Here is a 21,258-nt window from a genome sequence, read left to right as displayed (position 1 = left end):
ATGTATCCCCTCCAGTGTTAGTTGGTTGATGTATTTGGCCTCACTTGCTCTTCTCAGCAACTCATTGTGACAGGAGATGCTGCAGTCTTTCTAATGACCAAACTGCAGGGAAATTAGGTATTTTGTTAAGGAATTATGTGCTAACTAGTGCTGGTTTGAATCTTGATCTTCCAAAAAATACTTTTTCATTACTTTGTGTAGTTGTTTATTAAATGTCCCAGAAGAGAGAATTGGCCCAACATAAATGTGTAATTTCTCAGCTTGACTTTTCAGTGACATTGCAAAATATCTGATTAATGCTTCCACCCACTTGGATTTGTGGTTTCACGTATGTCCACAAAATACAAAATTTTAGAGCTGAATACAGTGTTTTTCCTCAAAGTTGTCCAGGTTTAGTTTGCTATGTATGCCTTAAGAATTAATTTGTAAATCATGGTGTGAAGTGGATTTTTATGGTAAATTAATGCTTTCTTTTTAGAGTGAAAGAAAATGTCTTTATTTAAAGCCCGTGATTGGTGGTCTGCTGTTCTGGGAGAAAAAGAAGAATTTGATCAAGGCTGTTTGTGTTTGGCTGATGTTGACAATACTGGAAATGGACAAGGTAAACAACTTACGACCTTTCCTCTTGGAGCAAAGCTTTATAGGGATGAAATAAAAACAACTTCTTTTTTAAATGTGTATTTTATAGAACTTAGGTGAACTGTCACAGTTATGCCCTAGTTTTGAAGGTAGTTTTTCTTATAATTAGTATTTAGGTAGCAGGCTGATAAATATAGTTCTGTTTTGTTGTTTGTGTTTATCTGGTTTGTGTTGATTCTGTCATATTTACTTCAACTCAGAAGAATATTATAAGGCATCATTTAGTTTGTTTTCATTTTTTCAAAATTAGATTTCGTAGGATAGAACTAGTAAAATATTTTGAAGTTTGAAAATTTTTTTGTAGAAATTATTTGCAAGAGAAGTTATATTCTTTTGAAATTGAATCTAAGAAGCTGCTTACCAAAATGGAGAAATTATGCTGGCTCTGTTTGTTTATAGAAAACAATTGTTGAATCATTGCTTTCATTTTTATATTTTGATACTAGATACAGCATTCTATTTTATTCTTATAGTATTTGCTCTTCTTTGCATTTTCATGTATTAAGTGGTCTATAAAACATTTTTGTTCTGTATAATTGCTATTTGAAATTTGTGTTTGGTTTTAACAATTTATAATTCTGAGCTTTTTTGGTAACTCAGATAGTCACTGGTCTTTTAAAAAGAGAACTTATTATAACTTTTTTTTGTTCATTGTATATAAATATTGTCCCTTTACATTTTTATTTATTCTATTTCTCTTGCCTATAATGAAAACATTGGAATTTGGGGAACAAGGTGAAAGGAGAAAATTATATTGGCAAAGAAGAGTGGGAGGCACTAACCTCTTCTGAGCACCTACTGAACTGTTTCTAAGGAAAATCTGGGCCCTGCCTTCCTACCGATAGGAGATGGGTAGGCCTAGTCAGAGGGTGTCCTGAGCAGTTCAAAGATTATCAGCATAAAAGAGTCATACCACAGAAATACCTGCCAGAGAGAAACAATTTCAAACCCACCTCTGCCAAAACTATTTAAAGCTCAACTTGATTGGAAATTATACTTACCGGTTATTTGAATAAAATATACTGTTCACTTACCATTTCTATTAGAGGTCCTCCCTGGGGTGCCACCAGTAGGTTACCAACATGCTGAGATGTTGCTTCTCCCCAGTTTGCAGCCATCTGTGAGCAGCTTCCTCTGTCTTCTCAAGCATGCTATACAAAAATTGTTCTTTATGTGTATGTTCCACGTAGGAAAAAAAAAAACACTGATCGTTATTTCTCAAAGCCTGGACCACCTGTATCATAATATCCTGAGGTGATTATTATATATGAAGATTTTCTATCTCAGATGTTTAAGATCCTCTAAGATCATATTCTTTAGGGTGGGTTAAATGGGGGCTGAGGTATCTGCATTTTTGACAAGTTCCAAAGTTGAATGATGGCACACTAAAATTTAAGAGTTATTACTGTTGGAAGGGGAAGTATAGTTCACTGGTAGAGTGCCTGCCTAGCATGCACATGGTCCTGGGTTCAATCCCCAGTACCTCCATTAATACACACACACATAAAATAAAATAAAATAACAAAAAATAAAATTAATAAAATAAATAATAATAAAATGAACAAAACAAAATAAAAAAAGAGTTATTACTGTTGATATTATGGAGTGGAAGGTTAGTGAGAGCAGTTTTGGACATGTTCTGCTTGAGATAGAAATGACTGGTAGGCAGAATTCAGGTAGAGATTTGGGATTGAGCAGTGTGCTGGTTGTGTTTGAAGCTCTGGAAATGGGTGAAAGTGCACAGGGAGAGAAGATGAAATAAGAGGGAAGGAATCTTAGGACCATAACCTGGAGAATATGAGCATTAAGGGAGGAGTTTTTGGGAAGGTAGTCAGTAATAGATTCTGAGAAGGGCAGGCAGAGAGGCAGTTGAGCTGGTACCTGGAAGGCAAGATTTAGTGACATGAAGACTGGTAAGTTTCCATACCATTTTGCAGCAAGTGATTCATTAATGTCCTTGGTGAGGGTGGATGAGTGGACACAATGGTAACCAAATCTAGATTTGCAGAGTATAGGAGTGAGAGTTGGGGAAGACTGAATGTTTACGGCCCTTTAAACAAACAGCTGTAAAGGGAAGAGGGGAGGATGATTGCTGGGGACAATGTAGGGTAAAGAGAATTGGGAAAAATTTAGTGTGTCATGTAGGGGATATAATTGATAGGGCAGGGAGAGATCCAGAGAAGACAGTCAGAGATGGGATCAGGTCAGATGGAAGGGTTAACCTTAAACAGGTGTGAGAATTTTTTTTCACTGTGACAGAAGGCAAGAAGGTAAGAATGGATATACATGAAGAGAAGTTTGCAGGTCAGGGTAAAAATTTGAGACAATAATGCAGTTGAGCTTACTTTCTTTGAGGTGATCAGAGAGTAAAAGGGTGATATTAGGCACTTTAAAATTTCTTTAGGTGAAGCTGACTTGATTCATAAAAGAAGGATTCCTTGTTAATTTTGAGAGGATCTGAATGGTCCAGCTTAGATTACATGCCAACCCATGGCCTGGAGGGAGAGTTTATTACAAGAATTAAGGTAAAAAACATAGAAGGCAGACTAAAAAATAGTTACAACATTTATCTTTCAGCTTCTCAGCATTTATACCTCACATGGGGCAACTATCCCTTGTACAACATCAATTGCACATATTATTTCCCATCTGCAATGGGAGATAACTGCTTCAGAAGCACTTTCAGGGAGCCCTGGATCTTCAAGTCCAGGATCTCTGAGCTGTATCCTTTTCACTTCTTCATTCAGTCATGATCATGTCCCAGTGTTCTGTTCCCTCTAGAATAATTGGTATGTACAATCCATGTTCACAACCTATTATAATAGATGAGGAAAAGAAGAAGACAAGGAAAAAATTTAAAAATTAAAATGAAGTAGAAAAAATTATATGGTACCTTGAAGAAGTCATGTTGAGAGCTACTGCTTTCTGTTTTACAACTTGGTCACCTGGCTGTGTGACTGTGCTGTTCTTTTTTTTTTTCTTTTCTTTGACTAGCCTTCTGTTTGGTTAGATCTCTTGGTCTTGAGTGGAGATGAAGCAACCAGAGAAGTGGTCTAGGCCTTCACTCCTGAGGGATCTAGAACACTGATGCTTTCCCGAAAAGGATTATAGTAGTTGCATTTACCCCTGATCCAGACAGTACAGGGAAGGGCCCTTGGGGACCCCTGGGTTTCACCCATATTTCTTTCAGCCCCATTCAGTCCTTATGAGATGATGAGGTAGTCCTGCTTCCTGCAGATAGGATTGTGGTAGTACATGTAAAGGTATACTTCTGCTCCTGTCAGGTGAAAGCAAACTATTTCCATTGGTCTCTGGGTATTGGAAAGGAGAGAGTGAATTACCAAGATTTAGAATTGTACTCCAGCAGAAGGCATGTATTAGTTGGCTCCAAGAAAAAACAATTTGTGGAATAACAGAATTTAGAGTTACCTTTTAAGTTATACTGATCAACCCTAACTCTGTAAGACCCACCAGACTTTAATATTGGCAAATCTGGTTATTAAACAGGGCTGTGATTGAATTACCACGCATACATATTTAAGTGTTTTGGCATTGAATTTTGGAAACCACCCCAAATCAGGCCTAGGAGTGATATTGATTTTGATTTTCTCCCTGGGTGGGGAGATGGAGTTCCATTGGCTTCCCTATAGTCCTTCCAATATAATATACCTCAATGTACCTGTCAGAGAACCAAATGGGTATTCTACCATTTTCTTAGGAAATACACTTCCTTTAAACTCTCAGATACTGGGTGAGAAATCATAGGTTGGTTTTGCTCTCCCACTGGGTAAACTAAGTTAAAAAGTTCATTTATCACTGGGTCTCCATAATTGGCAATAACAGTATCTTTCCGGGCTTCCAGAATTAGTAGTAATTTAGAGAATATTCAGTGTTCTCATGAAGTCTGGGTATTTACCTTTCCTCAATACACCTGGATAAATGACTGCTCATCCTATAGAGAAGGATCTGAGGAAAATTCATATGTGGCATGTGTGGTGTTACAGCAGTCTATACACAGTCTTGTCTTTGTTCAAGTGACTCTGAGTCTGTAAACTGACTTAAATGTGGGGATGCATAAGATGCCATGACTGTCTAATATGGAGGCTTGAGTTAGTTCTTCTTTTTTCATAGACCTGGAATATTTTTGGTTATAGACTTCAGAAAAGGCCTTAATTTGATAAACACATTATAGTACATTCTTACAATTAAATACTACTAATAATAAAAAAAAGTAAATGAACCACTGGGAAAAAAGAGCCTTAATGAGTTGCCTGTTGGTTCCATTCCTGGTGATCCTATATTATTTAATCACAGCTTGAAATCTGTGAGAGTTAGTTTGTTACCTGAGATCTGGGTACTATAATAGTCCTACTGTCTATTGTAATAATGAAACACATTTAAATTCTAGGGGTTAAATTATCACTATGTGGACTTGGGCATCCCTGAGGATAGGGCTATGTTGAGCTGAGTCTTGGTAGTTTAGGGAGTGAAAATGGGGGTTGGGACATGACAGGATACATAGGAAGCCCAGTAGGAGTGTTTTAGAAGAGTTTGGAGGTTGAAGTCTTGTCCAAGTCATCTAGATTTTGCCAGTAACCCTTTTATAACAGTATGATCCCATTCTTTTTGATCAATGTCTTTATTTTTATGAAGGAAACCTGTAGACTCTGAACTCATTTGTTACTGTAATTTAAAACCTATAGAATTAATCCCTGAATTAGATTCTTAGCAGTTAAGTCCACTGCTAAAATAGGTAAGAAATTCTTTCTGTAGACTCCCAAAGACCCTGAGTTTTATTCTTTATCCTGAGATGAGAATTTTGAGATTTAAACCTGCCATTTTCTTATTTTAAACTATCCTCTGCCCTTAGAAAAAGTCATCTTACAGTGATTTGACATTCTTCCTTCCTATTGATTTGGGCTATAGAAGCATCTATTTAGTCTACTAGAGTGTTACTTGCAAAGGGCACAGGGTTCCAGATACCTGGAGGTGTTAACTTGATTAACCTCTCTGTTACTGTATACAATGCTATTTAACTGTAGCTAGAAAATGAACAGGAGTCATCACATTGTGCCCCAGCTCAGCTCGAGAACCAATTCCCAAATTGGGATTTACAGGAATTAGTGCCTGTAGTTTATTCCTTGGTGCCAATTTCTCTATCAACTAACATTTCATTTTATTTTATTCTTGCCACAGGTGACAGGAAACAATTATGATAAATGCAAATAAAAGAGAGATTGGAATGAGAGTAACATAGCTCTCCCAAATACAGGGAGAGTTAATTTGGCCAAGCCTTAGTTGGAGACAGGAACCAGATGGCTCCAGAGACCTGTAGACCTCCAGGGGGCTGCCATCAGATCACCTAGCATCAGATTTCTGATGACATGTGTGTCTCTGTTCAGGACTGAAAATCCTAGGATAGTACCTCTCTCATAGGGTTACTATAAGTGTTTAATGAGTTAATATATATAAGCTACTTAGACCATTCCCTGGCACATAATAAACTCTGAATAAATAAGTAAGTAGAACTCCTTCTTTCAGTAGATAGAAAAAAAGTCAATCTACTAATCCAGGGATATTAAACAGTCTAAAGTATTAGTTTCCTAGGATTGTGATAACGAAGTACCACAAATTGGTTAGCTTAAAACAACAGAAATTTATTTTCTTGCAGTTCTGGAGGCTAGAAGTCCAAAATCAAGGTGTTGGCAGGGCCATGTTACCGCTAAACCCTTTAGGATTCTTCTTTGCCTCTTTGTTTCTTTAGGATTCTTCTTTGCCTCTTTGTTTCTGATAGTCCCAGGCATTCTTTGGCTTGTAGATTTATCACTCAAATCCCTGCCTCCACTGTCATATGATCATCTCCTTGCTGTTCTGTGTCTTCACGTGGCATTTTCCTCTCCACCCCCATCTCAGTGGTCTCTTCTTATAAAGATACTGAGTCCTATCGCACACATAATCAAGTGACCTCATTTAACTTGATTATATCTTCAAAGATTCTATTGCCAAATGAAGTCACAGATACTCAAGGTTAGGACTTCAACCTATCTTTTTGAGGGGCACAGTTCAGCCCACAACATCTATCCTACCATTTCCCCCTCTTGTACCCAAGACTAGATAAATCAGAGTATTCTATCTAGTGAGGCCTCAGAATCCTTTTTAATACAGTATTTTTGACAGCCAGACCAGCTGTAGATTTGAAATTCTATGATGAAATCAGTTTACAACCTTACTCTAATCCTTTGTTACAAGGACTTGCTTTGGTTGAGTTAAATTATGGCTACTGATACCAAATCAAGGCTTAAAAAATTGATATGTTTAATATGTTGCTGATGTAAAGCTATTTTTGAAAAGCTATATGTTATTAAAATAAGTTCACTTTAGTTATATCATCTATTGGCAGATTGGGCTTTGTGTATGAAGCAAGACTAGATTCTTTTAATTTTCAGATTACTCTTTAGACATTTAAAATTTTATTTCCAAAAAATTTTGTTACTAACATGTTTCTTCCTCTATCTTAAAAAAATCTCTTTACAGATAAAATAATTGTGGGTAGCTTTATGGGATACCTAAGAATCTTTAACCCTCATCCTGTAAAAACAGGAGATGGAGCTCAGGCTGAAGATTTGCTTCTAGAAGTGCATCTACGAGATCCAATACTGCAAGTAGAAGTAGGAAAGTTTGTTTCGTAAGTACAGCTTACTCATTCTGATATTTTATCTTACTACTTGGAATATGTCAGTCCCTTACTATGTCACTTTTATGAATTCATCAAAGGAAAAAAGACTATCCATGAATTAAATATATTTTCTGGATATTGTCACCTAGGTGTTCCTCATGTACTGAACATTTTTTATATGGAAACCTGTAAATTTAAGAGAGAATAATTTAGGCCTTTTTTTTTTTTTTATAGTAATAGACCTAAGATGTCTGATGTATCAGAAGCTTAAAGGAAAAGAGATAAGCTTTTGAAAATAACCAAATGAAGAAATAGAAAATGTTCACTTACTTAAAGCACTAATTATCCAGTTTATATAAATGTCTGTTTAAAAAATTAGACAATGTAGCAATTATGCTTTTTGGCACATAACTTTGAAGCTTTAAAATGAATTGCTTATCTAGGGTAAAGAGGTCCTTAGTTCTTAAAAGGAACCATTTCAACCCACAAGTAAGTCTTTGGTTCAAAGAACTTTACTTTTAACTTTATTTTATTTTATTTTTAAATTAAAAACATTTTAATTTAATTTATTTTAGAAGACTTATTTTGCATTTTGTTAAATGTGTCTTCTCTTTACTGATGATATTGCTGATATTATCTTATTTTCATTCATTCTCATGAATTCTCTTAAAATTAAACCTGTATTTCTTAATTATTAATGAAAGTGTCTATTGTGAACTGTTATGTAGGCAAAGGTGGACTTGTTTTCCCTGACTGTTCTTTTTGAGCCCCATTTGGCTTCCTTAAGTCTGGGAGTACCCTGAGCTCTGGATTTTGGCTCACTCCAGTTGTTCTTCATGATGTATTGGCCCCAGGTTCCACTTGTTCAGGGCACTGATTCTTACTAGAAAAACCTAAATGACAGCTCTTGATCTTCTTCCAGTGGTATGTTTTATTCTGATGGGAAGCTGCTTCATGGATGCTTATAGGCCAGGACTTGAAATGGGAGTTTTATGCACTGTGACAGGCTAGATCAGGGAGATTTTATGACTGATGTGGCTGGTAAATATCTACTACATCTAAAATTTGATGATGATTAGGTGCCCACTGTGTACCTAGCACATATTAAACATGATGGATTTATAAAGTAAGGAGACAAAAGCATTCTTGCCTCTAAAAAGCATTTTTGCCTTTTCATTTTTAAAAAAGTGGAATGCTGTCATAATCTTTCTATACAGTAGTATGGCTCTCATGTATATGATCACTTGTTGGAAGGGAGGAGGTTAACATTAATGAGTAGATTCTGTACTAGCATTAATTAACTAGTACTGTCTCATTAATCTTATCTATAGGATATGATCTTTATTTAGAAATAAGGACGCTAGATAGAGCTCAGAGCTTTAGGTCACACAACCTGGATTCTGTCTGACTCCATACTTTACTATATTTCCATGACATCATGTTCTTTTCCTACGCATGATGGAAAAATTGTTTTGAATGTTCAAGGTATATATAAAAAAATTTGAGGGCAATATTGATTATGTGATAGTTGTGTATATTTTCATTTTTTAGTAGTAGAGTGTGTTGGTGACTTTATTGTAACAATATTTTGCAGGTTATTATCTAATACAATTTTTACTTTATAAATGAGAAACCAACACTCTGAAAGATTAAATTATCATGGAAATATCAAAGTGCAGAGTCAAGACCTCAATCCAGGTCTGCAGACTTCAATTATAGTCCTTCTAATTTGGAAGAGTCTGTATCAGAGGTCATATACTGGAGGCCTGTTTGCAGATGTGTTTTAAATTTAAAAGAATTGAGAACAATTAAAAATGAAGACATTTCATATAAAATCCCTGCTTTCTGGCTTTTCTTGAAAAAATGTGGAGGTCTGGCCACAAGTCCAGAACTGAATCGTAGTCGCCTCATTTTGTCAGGCCCTAGCCTCCAGTTGATCACAACCATTTACACCCTTTATTCATTTATATACCCTTGAAGACTTTGAATTTAGGGTTTCTAGACTGTGCCATGTCTCTGGAAACCACTTGATAGGGGCTGGGAAGTGCAGTGATGATAGTGGCAGTTTATTTCTATTTGAGATTTAGTCCAAACTGAAATATATTCAATACCTTTAGTACAGTTTCAGAGCTGGACGTGATATATGCTATTTACCAATAACCATTACCATTCTGTGGTGCTTTATACTTTGCAAGATGCTTTCATATGATTTTATTACGTTTAATTGAAACCTCTTATTTTCCAAAAGGGGAAACAGGATTCTGTCTGACTCCAGAGAGAGTGACTTTCCCAAGGTCACAGGTTAATTATTCTGAGAGCCAGAACCAGAACTTGGATCTCTTTATTGTAGGAGAGCATTCGTGAAGGGGCCCCTGATATGACTCTTTTCTAGGAGGCTCTCGGCTTCAATCTGAAGGGAACTCCTTGAGGCAGAGACCTTGGGCCTCTGGGATTATCAGTCTGGCTGTTTGTTGTTACATTTATTTTTCACTTTAGAATTTTATCTAGTAAATTATTAGCTCACTCATGGTTGGCTGTGGTTACAATCTGTTTTTAAAATAATTTTTGGAGGGGAGGGTATAGCTCAGTGGTAGAACATGTGCTTGGCATGCATAAGGTCCTGGGTTCAATCCCCAGTACCTCCATTAAAAAAAAAAGGATAAACCTAATTACCCCCTAATAAATTAAAAAAATAGGATTTAAAAAATGAAATAATTTTGTAATTTTTTTGGCTACATCTGAAACTAATATTTAAAATTTTAATACTTTCCCCATTTTCCAGAGGTACTGAAATGCTTCATTTGGCTGTGTTGCATTCTAGAAAACTTTGCATCTACTCTGTCTCAGGTAAGAAACATTTTATTCTAAAGTAGAATTTGTATTAGAATCTGGACTTCTAAATCTTACATAAGAATAGTTAATATTGACTTGATAGAGAAAACAAAACATTCCGTTGAAGGTTTTTCCTATCTTGGTTAGCATTTTCCCATTGTTCATTTCTTCTTTTCATTATATTTTCTTGATCTGCTCTTTCCATGCATACTTAAATTTCTAGCATAGAGGGTTCCTTGAAATCTCCCTCCTCCAAGGAATTGTGTCCAGGATTGTCTATGACTAATAGAGGCTGATTCTGGGTACTTAGGACACTTGAGTGTTCTAACAGCAACAACAGAATTCATTAGATGCTGAGTCATGGTGGTTTAAAGTACATTTTCTTTGGTGAACCTCAAGTGTTCTTACAGTTCCAATTTCTTGGCTTTTGGTTGTGTTCACTCAATCAGATCTCAAGGCATTTACTTGAGACTATTTTTTTTAAACATTTTTTTATTGAGTTATAGTCATTTTACAATGTTGTGTCAAATTCCAGTGTAGAGCACAATTTTTCAGTTATACATGGACATACGTATATTCATTGTCACATTTTTTTCGCTGTAAGCTACCACAGATCTTGCATATATCTCCTTGTGCTATACAGCATAATCTTGTTTATCTATTCTACATATGCCTGTCAGTATCTACAAATTTTGAACTCCCAGTCTATCCTTTCCCTACTTGAGACTTAATCAGGTTTCACTCTCTAACATGGTTCTGTGGGTACAAGTATGATAGTTAATTGTGGTTTGGTTTTGGCATTTTGGCTGTTACTAAAATATAAAAGGTAATTTATAAATTTTGTTTCCGTTATTAGATACATTTTAGTTTAGTTGAGAGAGTTATTTTTATGAATATAAAATACTGGGTAATTTTTAAATGGTTACAATAAATACAGTACAATAGGTCTATGGACCTAGTCCTTATACAAAAGATACTCTCCTTTGGAGTTTGCTGTACATATTAGCTTCTAGGATTTCATTTCTCACTGTCATTCTCTTGATTTGGGTTTCTTTGTATTTTGCTTTTAATTTGAGTAATGATTCATATTTACTGGCACTGAGCTGGATATTCTTAGGTAGCATCTTTTTGGGGTGAAGATCTGTTAGATTTCTAAGGCAGGCTTGGTAACCTGGTATATGGTATATGGTAGGGATAGTTGTTGAATGAATGAATGAACTAAGTTCTGAGGCAATTGGTAGTGGCTAAATATTACTCTCTATATTTTATTTTATTCCTTCTTTCTTCCTTTCCTGTTACCACTATCATTTTCTTTTCCATTCTATTTATATCAGAGGCCCAACAGACTACCTCTCACTGACATTATTAAGCACTCTGATTGGTTTCATGATAAAAGATGTTGTCATCCTAGTGATAGGGCAAATATTTAGTGTTCTAGAGAAAGTGGAGAAGGTATGATATAGGTTACTTTATTGCATGACTCTAGTTGTTCCTCTCTTTTCCATCATAAGCCTGTTAACTTCGAGTGATATTTTATTAACAGGTGTAGAGGAGGAGAACTTGCCCACAGTTACTCTTGAATACTGCTTGGAGTACTGGTCTCTTCTAGAGTCTCCATGGGGGGCTCATGGGGGCTGTAAGAAGGCAGGAAAGGGAAGTGTTCTAAAAACTAGAAATTAGGTTAAACTCTTGGCCTTTCCTGGTCCTGTTTGAATGATAGCCCAGAAAGCCAGACATAGACTAGGTATGAAATTTGTTTATCAAAATAAAGCCTACTGAAAGAAACAGGCATGTTTTGTCACACCTTGTTTGAGGGACGTTGGTATCCTCCTTCAAATTAGTGTTGAAAATGAAAGTTATTTGTTATGGGAATGCTGATTTTATTGAGCTTTTATTCTTTGTATTCATTTACAAGCTTTATATTCTCTAGGGATGAGGAGTTGTCCAAACTCCATTCCCTTACACTCCACCTCACTTCCCTTCTCTGTTTCTCATTTCTTCAACCTCCTATGATATTCGTAGGCTGACAGTTTGTGTATTTTTCCTGGCTTGGCTTAAATTGAGAAGCAGGGAAGTTATGTTTTTGTTCTCTTGAATATGTTTCTTGAGGTTCCAGACTGAACTTTTACCTAGCTTTTACTGTAACAGTGGAAGCATAAACACTTTTTAGTTTAAGTGAATTCACTGGTGTCAGTAGATGAAGAGTGTTAGCTGAACATCCTTAACCCCAACTGCCCTCTCCCCAAATATTTTTTGTTTTATGTGCTGTGTGCTCCAAAAAAAGATTTGAGGTAAATTAGAGACACCAAACAACCCTTAATAATCAGAGGCTACTGTGCTGCCTTTTTTTTTTTTTGGTGGGTGATATGTCATTAAATGCAGGCTTAATATAAAGAAACAGTAGGGTCTTGCTGACCTGAAGTTAGCCTGTCTTATACTCTGGTAAAGGAAGAGCATCATATGGCGTCTCATTCCTTTTGGATGGGCTTCTGTTTCTGAGTAAATGGTTGCAGATGTGGGAGCTTAAGCTATCCTGATTATGTTCTTTTAAATATTCTTTTCCAAAAATTGTGTACTTCTTAACAAGCATTTACTAAGCATTTGACGTATTTATAGAATTTTGATATTTGCAGTGAGAGGGCAAAAAGATGTGGCTGTTTACTTTTGACAAGCTTTTATAATCTAATTTGGTTATTTAATACAATGAACCTTTTAACCTACTCTGTAATGTCTTTTATTTCATTTAACATCATTAGATGTCTCAGCAGTTATATGAAATAGCACCAAATCCTGTTTTCAAGGTGACCTTTGATTTTTCCAGAGAATTTTTTTTGTTTAAATCAAATTATGTTTAAATAAGGCCAGCAGCCTTATAAAATTATAAATTTTACTTTATAATTGATGGAACTTTATACTAACTTCAGCTATATGGAGACTATAATTATAGATATACATTTACTGTATTGAGTCTATATATCCAAGGACAAAGGAAACCTATGTAATTTTGATCTTATGTCATTCATGCTTTTCTAGAAGAAAAAGTGGTGTTTTTAGATTTTCAAATACTACCTTTATTCTAAGGTTAGCACTGAAGGAAAATAAATTGTTTTTTGTTCTCCATAGTTGCACTATTACATTTTAAAGTCCTTTCACCTGAAATTTAAAAATTTATCAATGCATTTGGTACTTTTTCAGAAGATAAATCTTAGTGTCATTTTATGCAAATTTGTTTAAATATTGACTAACTTTTTGGCTAACAGGCAAGAGTAAATGCATTCCTTACTCAGAGAGGTCCATCTGGTTTTAGGTGCAGAATGAAATTTGGAATTTCTGTAGGGACAAACCAAAAGTTTCTCAGAACTTCCTTTTTTGTTTGTTTGTTTTTTTAAAGGCTAGAACTATCCTTAGGTCAATGCTGTGAGTTAGGTATTTAGTTAGAATTTTTTTTTTTTTTTGCCCGTGTGGCTGGTATGTATGTGATAAGCCCCAGTTTCTCTGGGCCTTACTGATTTTATTACCATTTGGATTCCAGAAAGCTTTCATCTCCTATCAGTGTTAGCTGGCATATTTGAATCATTCTCTTTATTTTTTATTCTATTGGTGTGTGAAGTCTGTTATTATTTTCAGGGGCATAGATCTGAGTAGAAGTGATTTTCCTCCAGGAAATCATTCCCTGTTAGTTTTTCCCTTTCAACCCTTTACCTTTCAAATGAGGAAGAGAAGGCCAGGGCGAGAAAGGTAGAGGTGGGAATAACGTATTCTTGATGCTGCATTTTATTTTTTTGAAATTGTCATTGGCTTACCAGGTTCCCTGAAAGTTGTTAAAGGATGGACAGCCAGGCACCTGGATATATAGTGCTGACTCTAAAGGCCTAGTTTGAGTATTGTGTTCTTTATCAGCTGTGTGATTTTAGGGGAAATTTATTGAATTTTTTTGAACTTAAGGTGTCTAAAATGGAAGTAGAAGTATTTCTGTTCTTACAACCTCAGTGCACATCGGTAAATAAATGATCATGTATAAATATGTATGTACATATACATATATAAAAACATATATACTTAGGTTTTTAATGATCTAATGTTATCCAATTTGGGGACTATTTCATTTGCTTTATGATATTTTAAGTTTTTCTTTAACTGTTGCATTTTTGAATGAATGATAAACATGCTTCTTAGTGAAAAAATTGCATTAGGAATCATTTTTCTTTCCAACACTTCTTTTTATCATAATGTTCTTGCCTGGTCACTGGTATATAGCTGTAACTGTACGAACTCTAGAAAGCCTAACAATGAGAGAGTGAAATACAGATAAAGAGTCTTTTCTCATTTGGAAAGAACTAGAAAGTGGTTGTAGCACATATGATCTATTAAGTGCAGGGCAAGTATTTTTCTTTGCTGAAGGAGATTCTTCTTGGCAGACTTCAGAGAAAACATATTGTCCTATTTACCTGCTGAGGAAAGCTTTAGAAGATCTCTCTATTAAATTAAAATATAATGTTTTAGAGGGTGGAATATTTTGAGAGTTGTGACAAAAAATTGCATTGCTTGAAAGTATGCAGAATTTTTTTCTTAGACACTTTGAATCATGTTTTTGCTCTATCATTGTTATAAGTGCAGGAAGCTTGACCTCATTTATTTCAGAACTGAAACTGGAGGGTTTTGTTGTTATTTTAATAATTACACTTTACTCAGACAGAATAGAAATAGATAATAAAATGTCACCCAGGGTAGTATTTCACTAATGGTATAATCTAGCTGAGACTTAAATTGTTTTGACTGTGCTAGCATTCTGTGTCATCAGTATGCTAATTGTTCATAATACATAATGTTTTAGAGCTTTGTCATTTTAAATTTCATTGAAATTGAGTTACTTGGAATTGGTTTAGAGGATGAGAAGATATTAATATTTTTCAATGTAAAAAAATACAAAGCAGTCCTTTTATTTCTTCTCCGTAGGAATTTTGGGTAATGTGGAACATGGGAACCAATATCAGATCAAATTGATGTATGAACATAATCTTCAGCGAACAGCCTGCAATATGACTTATGGACCATTTGGTGGTGTAAAAGGTAATTTGCATTTAATCATAAGTGTGCTATTACAAGGACCAGATTTAGAATATTTGGTCATATGAAAATGGAGGATTGCGTGGTATGAATCTCAGAGAGAGTTAAACATATTTTTGAAAATTTTATATTCAAATACTTGAACAAAGTAATAAAAAAGAAAACTTTAAACATTGAATGTGTTTGGTTTTCATATAACCAACACTTTTATGTGGTCTATAGAGATACTTCTAAAACTGCCTTTTCTCCAGATTTTATCTTTTATGCATGAGCTCACTGAAATTGAGCTTGTTTGTGTGTGTGGTGGAATGTGTGTCTGTTTCTCTCAGTGGAAGAAGGGATTGATCTCTTCACTTATAAGGGGTCCCTGTTCTTCTTGCTGTAGGCAAGGTTAAGCTATGGACCTTTGTCTCCACTTCAACCACCTCCATGGCCACTGTACAGGGTTGTGCAGATTGTTTCGGCACCAGAGCACCTGGAACAGGGGCATGTGGAGACTGAAATGCAGAGCTGATCTTGCTCGTTAAGCCATGTGCCCTGGCCTGGAATAATCCTCCCTAGAGGAACAATGCCTTTTCTAAATTTCACAAATTACTGTCTCAATGAGGCTGAGTTCCTCTCACCTTAGGGGTATCTTTTCCTAATTAGCACAAAGGCTACCTATAAGCATGCTCCTCCTAGTCCCAGAACTTGAGTTACTAGGTCTAGGTGCTTGCTTGTGTACACTGCTGCTGTTGGTGTGGGAAGATTGTTTACGGTCCCACTCCCCTCACTTCACCATGACAGGGTGATAGAGGAGCTGCTGGTGCTGGAGTGAGGAAAGGAAGCCAGGTGGTAACACTTACCTCTGTGGTTTTGTGTCTGAGTGTGTGCATGTGGCACCTGCTGAACATGTAACTAGGGATTTTATATTTGAGCTCTCTTTGGGCTCAAGTTTATGAGTTTATTGTTTAACTGTTGTGTTAATAAAAAGTGACTACCTATATTAGATTTTTCTTTAGTGATGTGAAAAAAATGACTTTATTTTAGAATTATCCTTCATTTATGTGAACTCAGCTTCTTCATAGATAGAGGTAAAGGCAAAGAATAGATGATTTTGAGCATACCAATTAGCAGTCAAGAATATTTTGAGTGGGATGTACAAATAAATGTTTTGTGTAATTAAAGTGATATGAAACAAAATACTTGGCTGGATTGCTGTATAGCTTAACTTGAGTAATAGGACTGTTTGGATTATTTGAAGAATATGGAAGATGTCCAGAGTTAGATGAAAAAAGGAGAGAAAGAGGTAAAATTTGATGAGAGACTAACTTCTATTTGTGAGGTGTCCTTTCCCAAAAGGTGTTGAAACTGGTTTTCACTGTCCTTTAAAAAAAATGTCTGACATGACCAGGGAACCTAGGTCTTCCTTGTTTAATTAACTGTTTTCAATTTTCTTACCCCTACTAAATCTCCAAAAGAATGCTCTGCTAAATTCTGTACATCTGGAGTCAAAAAAATTGTGTGAGAAAAATTGCTTTGGCTAAATGAAAGTAAGTTTTAATTTTTTTGTTAGCATCAAGACAATTATTTATTAATTTATTTTTAAAAAGACAATTCTTTAGATCACACATCAAATGCTATCTTACACTGATTGCACTCTATTTTTAATATCAGATCAAGTTAATTCAATTAAAATAAAGTTTTAAATAAATCAAATAAAAAGCAATTCCTTACTTTTGTGTGACATTTTTGCTAGCTTTATTAATGGACTTCCAAAGTAATGATAGTTGCTACTAGTTTTGAAAACAATAGATAACCTTGTACTTACATGATATCTTCTCTTAGTTCTTAAATTATGCCTTACATTTAAAAAGAACCTTTTGAAATGGATGGAAGACCTAAATAGAAATTTCTCCAGTGAAGATATAATGGACATGTGAAAAGATGCTCAATATCGCTAATTATCAGAGAGATGCAAATCAAAACTACAGTGAAGTATCACCTCACATGAGTCAGAATGACCATCATTAAAAAGTCCACAAATGATAAATGCTGGAGAGGGTGTGGAGAAGAGGGAACCCTCCTACACTGTTGGTGGGAATGTAAATTGGTGCAGCCACTGTGGAAAATAGAATGGAGATTCCTTAAAACACTAAAAATAGACTTACCATATGATCCAGCAATCCCACTCCTGGACATGTATCTGGAGGAAACTTCAATTCGAAAAGATACATGCACCCCAATGTTCATAGCAGCTTTATTTACAATAGCCAAGGCATGAAAGCAATCTAAATGTCCATCGACAGATGACTGCATAAAGAAGCTGTGGTGTATTTATACAATGGAATACCACTCAGCCATAAAAAAGAATGAAATAATGCCATTTGCAGCCACATGGATGGACCTACAGTACCTGCTCTAAAAATAAATAAATAAATAAACCTAATTACCTCTCCCCAAAATAAATAAATAAAAATAAATTGTACAAAAAAAAAGTTGGACCTAGAGATTATCATACTAAATAAAGTATGTCAAACAGAGAAAGACAGATATTATATGATATCACTTATATGTGGAATCTAAAAAATGAAATGAACTTATTTACAAAATAGGAACAGACTCACAGATACAGAAAATAAGCTTCTGGTTGCTGAAGGGGAAAGGCAGGGAGGGATAAATTGGAAGTTTGGGATTAGCAGGTACAAACTGCTATATATAAAATAGATAAACAAGAAGGTCCTACAGTATAGCACAGGGAGGTATATTCAATAGCTAGTAACAAGCTATAATGAAAAATAATGTGAAAAAGAGTAATATATATGTATAACTGAATCACTATTCTATACACCAGAAACTAACACAACATTGTAAATCAACTATACTTCATAAAAAAAGTACATTTTGAAAAAATAATAGGCTATTATGATATGTCTTACTTTCCTATGGTTAAGTGGGATATTTCATAGTTTGAAACAGAAATATCTGAGTAGCAGAAGCAATTATTTTGTTTCATGAGTTTGAAACACTTACTTAATATTATTGAGATATCTATATGAAAATATGAAAAAGTAATGGAGTGGTAAGTTAGTAAAAATTAGCCATTTTGGGGGCTGCCAGAGGGAATGGGTAGTTTCTGCTAATTGGTACAATGTTTCTGGGATGATGAAAATGATCTAAAATTGGATTATGGTGATGATTGCACAGTTCTATAAATACGCTAAAAGCTATTGAGTTGTATACTTTTTTTAAAAACATTTTTTATTGATTTATAATCATTTTACAATGAGTTGTATACTTTTAAGGGGTGGTAAGTAAATTATATCTTAATGATAAAACTGTTAAAAAATTAGCTGTGGGATGAAACCTGATGCTAGAGAGGTGATGGTACAGTCTGTACAACCTACATTGCTTGTGGCCATGTAAAATGATACAACACTCTTATAAACAGGTTGGCTATTAAGAACCATGAAAATGCTCTTGAATGCTGATATGTGGTTTATGGGAATGTATATCAGGAAATGATCCAACATGTGGAAAAGTCACATCAAGTTGACATATGTTTTGTTATTTCCTTCCTCTTTCTGCCTTCCTTTCCTTCCTTTTGTATATACATATATGTATTTATTTGTAATATAGAAAAATTAGAAGTGATCTAAAAGAGTAACAGAGGAGAATGACTAAGTTTTGATGTGTAGATTCTGTGGGTTATTATTAAGCTATTAAGTTTGGTTTGCTGAAATGAACACTTTTGAACATAAATCTTTGTCCATGTTTCTGATTATTTCCTTAGGATAGAATGCAGAAGTACAGTTATTGAGTCAGAAGGTTATAAAATACTTTTTTCTCAATCTGAAAGCACCTCTGCCACTATATAAATAAAGTGTAAAAAGTATAGAACTTAGGAAGAAAAAAGTAAAAGTCACCCCAAGAAATGAACGTTTCAAAAGAAAGTCCCTTTTCTAAGCCTAATGTCACTAGTGTGTGTCTGATGTGCACCTTTCCAGAAGAGAGCGGGTCAATCTTATTTTGATTTGAAAACGTCCATAGACTTGATCTGAGTTTAAAAAAGGAAATTTAAAAATTACCTTCCTCTGTATTTAAGATGCCTTCTTGTAAAATTATGAAGTTGGGCAATCATGTTACTAGTCCTCAGGAAAGGAAGCAAGCAAAAAGAAAACCTAGCAGCATTTTAAAACAAATGTGTTTAAAGTACTGGAAGGCAGACGGAGTTTCTTTGGGATGGATAGCAGAATGAACTACCACTAGATGGCAGTCCTCTACAACCTTGGGCTTTAGTTGGTTCTGCCTTTGAATAAGATATTGTAAGGAATTACTTAACGGAGGAATTTTTATCCCAAATAATACTTTGCGTTTTACTAAAAATTATTGTAACTTCTTAAAACTGCAGAAAGACAATGGAATGGTTCTTGAGAAATTAATTATTATAGGTAACATCTCAGAATATAATGTAAAAATGCTTTTTACCTATGCTTCTCAAATTTTAATTTGCATTTGAATCATGAGATCATGATAAAAATGCAGGTTCTAACTCTTTGAGTCTGGAATTGGACTGAGAGTTTGGATTTCTGACAGTCTTCCAGGCGATGCAATGTCGCAGAGATCTATAGGTTTGCTGCCACCTTGCATCTACTGAGTTCTTATTCTGTACCAGGCAATGTTATAAGTGCTTTACAGGTTGAGTAACTTAAGATATACTTAGTGAACGGTAGAGGAGGGATTCCAACCCAGGCTCTCTGCTTCCAGAATCTTGTGGTGTTAACCATACTAAACTGAGCTATCTGGGCTGTGAGTAAATTTACCTTCTTCCTAATTCAGGAGAAAACTTTCCTATCAGAAGGATGTATACGTGGTTTGGCTAAACTTAGTGTATAACTTTGATTCTTCATAGATGATGGAAAACATTTTGGATAATTTTGGGTCAGATATTTGCTTTTCAATTTCATCTTTTTTTCATTGATGCTTTGATTAGTAAGAAGAGTACCGCCTAAAAATAATCATAGAGATTATATGTGGGTGGGTAATGTATTATTTGGAATTAGCAAAGGAGTAATTACTATTTTTTCTAAACTTTTTTTGTTTGCTTCCTTATGTTAAGAAAATCTTTCAAAAACACCTTTTATACATTTGCAAACACTCAAAGGTGCATTCATTTGATGCAGTAAGTTTTGGTTTTACCTCAAACTATGTGCACGCAATGTTTATCAATGAGAAAGAAGTGATAAAGAAATAGGAAATCTAGTTTTATGAACTAGTTGAAGAATATTTGCCTAATATCTTTCATTATTCAAACTACTACCTACCATTCCAGAATTTAAATTATAATTCTTTCTATGTTATACTTTTAGGGGGAAATGACTGAAATGTGCAGTATTAGTGGCTATATTGGGCTTTCTTTTTTCTTTCACAGAGGAGTGTGGAAGACGTGTTTGAAGTTAAAAATGTTAATAGTTTCTTTGATTTAAATGTAAGCTGCTTTTATGAAGGAACATGTGACTCTGGGTTTTTATAAAAATGATACTTTATCTTTGCTTTTTATACTGTTGACAAATTAATGCTTGCAAAACTTAGTGAGTGGTATAAGCATGGACAATCAAATTATAGTTTGGAAATATGCTAAATCAGTTTTTTTTCTTTAACATTTTTTATTGATTTATAATCATTTTACAATGTGTCAAATTCCAGTGTAGAGCACAATTTTTCAGTTATACATGAACATACATATATTCATTGTCACATTTTTTTCTCTGTGAGCTACTGGAAGATCTTGTGTATATTTCCCTGTACTAAATCAGTTTTGAAAAGGTGGATTTGAACTGATTTAAAAATATGTAGCTAAAATTGGTGTTATTTATTTTGTTAGGTAATTTGAACTCTACTTGTTTTTGAAAAAAGGAACAAATGCCAGATTTTCCTCTGCTTTTATTTCCTTGTGTCACTACAACTTCTAGTCATTATTGACATGGTACTTTACCTAATTAAGATAAGCTTGCCATTTTATTTTATTTAATTAATTAATTTCTTTTCTTTTCTTTTTTTTTAGA

The 21,258-nt window shown here is 34.6% G+C and overlaps 1 protein-coding gene and 1 non-coding gene across 8 annotated transcripts in view; both read left to right on the top strand.

The window, feature by feature from the left end:
• Positions 1-21,258, top strand: part of BBS9 (Bardet-Biedl syndrome 9) — a 380,232-nt gene that overhangs the window by 11,497 nt on the left and 347,477 nt on the right. For 6 of the 7 annotated variants that reach the window (XM_072964696.1, XM_072964692.1, XM_072964694.1 and 3 more), the window contains 4 exons: positions 479-601; positions 7,174-7,324; positions 10,098-10,162; positions 15,104-15,217. In XM_072964696.1, coding sequence (XP_072820797.1) covers positions 490-601; positions 7,174-7,324; positions 10,098-10,162; positions 15,104-15,217 — 442 coding nt within the window. In that variant the 5' untranslated portion in view covers positions 479-489. The remainder of the gene's footprint in view (positions 1-478; positions 602-7,173; positions 7,325-10,097; positions 10,163-15,103; positions 15,218-21,258) is intronic. The other variant, XM_072964699.1, reaches the window with a different exon arrangement.
• Positions 9,888-9,960, top strand: TRNAA-GGC (transfer RNA alanine (anticodon GGC)). Its single transcript has one exon. It is a non-coding gene; the product is annotated as a tRNA-Ala (tRNA).

Source organism: Vicugna pacos, chromosome 7 (genome assembly GCF_048564905.1).
Source record: "Vicugna pacos chromosome 7, VicPac4, whole genome shotgun sequence".
Classification (NCBI taxonomy): domain Eukaryota; kingdom Metazoa; phylum Chordata; class Mammalia; order Artiodactyla; family Camelidae; genus Vicugna; species Vicugna pacos.
Note: the sequence above shows the minus strand (reverse complement) of the source record. Positions and strands in the feature narration are given on the sequence as shown.